The 3,638-nt window shown below is 67.9% G+C and overlaps 1 protein-coding gene across 1 annotated transcript; it reads left to right on the top strand.

Moving 5' to 3' along the window:
• Positions 1–1,092: 1,092 nt before the first annotated feature.
• LOC123255924 (ras-related protein Rab-36-like) lies at positions 1,093–3,638 on the top strand (the record flags this gene model as incomplete). The annotated part of the gene is made up of 8 exons (XM_044684638.1): positions 1,093–1,271; positions 2,101–2,202; positions 2,287–2,351; positions 2,600–2,651; positions 2,760–2,841; positions 2,929–3,019; positions 3,285–3,410; positions 3,572–3,638. Coding segments are annotated over 8 exons (756 nt in total), but the record flags the coding sequence as incomplete, so codon positions are not given.

The following is a 3,638-nucleotide window of genomic DNA, read 5'->3' as shown; positions in this document are numbered from 1 at the left end:
ACCCCCCCCCTCTGGTCAGTTTCCTGGTCTCCTGCCTCTTTGGTCAGTTTCACCCTTGTACCATCTCACCTATACCGGAGCTCCCTTGTCTCCTTTAACCCTTGCTTCTCCCTGGTACAGACTCTTATCCCCTTACTCCTGTACTATGGCAGCAGCTGCTGGGGGCGGGGGTCTGCCCAGGGATCTCGGCCCTTCTAGTCTGTCCTCTATTCAGACATGACAGGCATCTTCCTGAAGCCTGGATCCGACCATGTCCTAACCCCCTCCTCAGTGAATTCTATGGCTCCCTGTTCCCCTCAGGAGGAAATATAAAATGCTCTGCTTGGCCTATCTTATTCCCTGCCATGTACTTTTAGGTCTAGTGACCCCGGCCTTCTGGCTCTGGGCATTTTCTCTGGCCATCCCCCATGCCAGGAATGTTCTTCTTTGTCTACTCTGTTCTGCCATCCTCGTGGAGCTCCTCCAGGAGTTCCTTTGGGTCGAGCAGGCTTCACGTTTCCACTGTGGCATCACTGCCTTTTGGTCTGCCCTGTTGCTTTCCTGTCTGGTGTACTGGGGGGCTTTGGGGGGACTGTGCCTGGATGGCGAGGCCAAGCCATGCTCCTGGGGCTTCCCCGGACACCATGGGCCCTGCATGGAGCTGGATTTCACCCCTCAATTGCCAGCTCCCTGGGTGTCATGCCCGTTTGCCTCTGCTCCTGAGGGCACGCCCCGGGCCACTGGCCCACCCCCTGCTTCCCTCTGAAATTGTCCCGAGGTGGTCTGCTTCTTGGGTGGGTCGAAGGTGGGTTTGGGCGCGCTCAGAGCGGTCCTTACTCCGCCATCTTTACGGCCAGAAGCAGTTTCTCCCTCCTCCTCTCTGACGACCCACCTTTCCGGAGTTCTTCAAGTCCCAACCCAAATCCTGCCTGGTCCAGGAAGCCCTCCTGAGTTCCCCCCAGTTGTTACTTCCTCTTCATGGCCTGCTTGCACACGGGGAGCTCCTGGCACGCAGTAGGGGCTTAGCGAGCCCTCGGCTGGCCAGCAGGCTGTGTGCGCAGGTACTTTGGTGGGATGCCAGGCGGGCCTGCATTTGTGGCCGTCTCTTGGCAGCTTAGGCTCATGCTGGGGCCTCCTGCTGAGCTACTGCTCGGGCAGACATTGGTGAGAGATGGGGGGGAGGGGGCTGGCGGCTTCTCACTCGGCTCTCGCCGCGCCCCCCCCAGGCTGAAGGTGTCCAAGGTTGTGCTCCTGGGAGACGTCTACGTCGGGAAGACCAGCCTCATCAACAGGTAGCTCTCCCGGCGGAGCCCCTCAATGCCCAGCTAGGTCCGAGGGCTGCCCCCCGTTCATGCTGCTGGAGCTTCCTGTCCATCGGCTCCCCTCTCCCGCCCAGCGCTGGCCACGCCGGGTAACCTTGGCCCAGGGCCTTCCCCTCCTCGTGGGCCAGATGCCCCCAAGGGGCCCATCTTAGAATCGGCGCTGTTTTGGTTCCGAAGCGGAAGCCTGGGTCAAGTGACTTGCCCAGGGTCATGCAGCTAGAAGTGTCTGAGGGCAGATTTGAACCCAGGCCCTCCCTTCTTTGAACCTGGCCCTCTGTCCACTGAGCCACCTGGTCGGCCCTCGTTCAAAGCCATCTTTGCCCCTCTGGCTGCTGCGTTCAGGGCCCCTCCCGCCTTCTGGCCCGCGTGCTCTCCGGCTTCCTCCTGCCTCCTCATCTCGCTGGCCTTAAGGCCCACGTCCAGTGGCTGAAGACGGGCCTGGGCCGGCCGTCCCTCCTCCTTAGCCTTCGTCCTGATCCCGGCGCCCGGGCCGGCCATCCCTCGGGCCTCCCTCCCTGGCTGCCGGCTCGGCTTCTTCAGCGGCCCGGCCTCCAGAGGGGAGGCTTTCGGAGACGGATCTGGGGGGCCGAGTGGCCCCAAGCTCGGGGGGGAGCAGAGGCAGGGCCGCCCTCGACGAGGGGAGGTGTCCGGAGGGAACGGCCCGGGCCCAGCCGAGGGCCGTCCTCGGGTGCAGAGCCTGGAGGCCGGAGGTGGCGAGACTAGCAGCCTGGGGCCGGCCCCCCCCCGTGCCCGCCGCTGGCACCGTGCCAGGCACACGGGAGCCCCGCTTCGCCCCCAGGTTCTGCAAGGACGTGTTTGACCGTGACTACAAGGCCACCATCGGCGTCGACTTCGAGATGGAGAGGTTCGAGATCGCGGGGACCCCCTTCAGCCTCCAGATGTGAGTGGGCCCGAGGGAGGGGCGGCACGCAGGGGGAGGCGTCTCGGCGGCCCCTCCCCAGGCACTCCTCGTCTCCCCCCACAGCTGGGACACGGCCGGCCAGGAGAAATTCAAGTGCATCGCCTCGGCCTACTACCGGGGAGCCCAGGGTGAGCCCCCTGCCCGGCGGGCACAGCCTCGGGCCTGGCACACACGCACCTTGGCCCGAGGACCGAAGGCTGGAAGGTGGCATGGAGGCGGGCAGGGCCGGCGGGGGCACAGGACGGGCAGGGCCATGGGCACAGGACGGGCAGGGCCGGCGGGGGAACAGGACGGGCAGGGCCGCGGGCACAGGACGGGCAGGGCCTCGGGCTCCTGGGCTCTGCTCATGCCAAGCTCCCCCTCCGGTGCCGGGCAGTCATCATCACTGCGTTTGACCTGGCGGATATCGAGACTCTGGGCCACACCAGGTGAGTGCCCGCCGCCAGGGGGAGGGAGGGTGCCCCAAGGCTCGTGCCAGGAGCGGGCAGCGGGCGTGCCGCCCTCCCCCAGCCCGTCCCCCTGTCCCCGGCGCCCAGGCAGTGGCTGGCGGACGCCCAGAGGGAGAACGAGCCGGGATCCAGCTTCGTCTTCCTGGTGGGGACCAAGAAGGACCTGCTGGTGAGCGGGGGCGGGGCGGGGCGGCGGGGGAGGGGCAGATCTGGGATTCGAACCCGGGTCCCAGGCCGGCCCCTTTGGCTCCCCCAGTCGGGTGCCGCCTGCGAGCAGACCGAGATGGACGCCGTCCGCCTGGCCCAGGAGATGCGGGCCGAGTACTGGTCGGTGTCGGCCAAGACGGGTGAGTGGCCGGCCTGTGCCTCGGTTTGCAGATCTGTGGCAGGCGGGGGCTCGTGCCCGGCTCGGATGCCCGCAGCCCCCAGACGGCCCCCCACCGGCCTCCACGGCGGCGGGAGGGAGGGGACAAAGGCCCGGCGTCGGGAGATGAAGGAGGCCAGGAGGGGCCTGGGCCGGGCTTGGGCAGCCAGCGGAGGGGCCCAGCGGGGAGAGCCGGGTGGCGGGTGCGAGTCCTGCGGCCCCCACTCACGGCGCCGGTGCCCCTGCAGGGGAGAACGTCGAGGCCTTTTTCAGCCGCGTGGCCGCCCTGGCCTTCGAGCAGGCCGTGCTGCGGGAGCTGGACAAGCAAGATGGCCGCCGCGGCCAGATCGGGGGCGCCGCCGCCATCCGCATGCGTAGGCGGCTGGGGGGGGCGGCGGGGGCGCACCGGGACCCCCGGATCTTCTTCTGACCCCCTCCCGCCACCGCCTTAGGGCCGCCCCGAAGAATGGGGGGAAGGGGGAGGGGGAGGGGGGGCTCCCCGGCCCCTCCCCCACCCCGCCCCTTTTGCTTGCAGGAGCGGAGGAGGGCGGGGCGGAGGGAGGAGGCGGCCCCCGCCGCCTCCAGTGCTGCTAGGAAGGGCC

This window comes from Gracilinanus agilis, unplaced genomic scaffold (assembly GCF_016433145.1).
Source record: "Gracilinanus agilis isolate LMUSP501 unplaced genomic scaffold, AgileGrace unplaced_scaffold54114, whole genome shotgun sequence".
Taxonomy (NCBI): domain Eukaryota; kingdom Metazoa; phylum Chordata; class Mammalia; order Didelphimorphia; family Didelphidae; genus Gracilinanus; species Gracilinanus agilis.
Note: the sequence above shows the minus strand (reverse complement) of the source record. Positions and strands in the feature narration are given on the sequence as shown.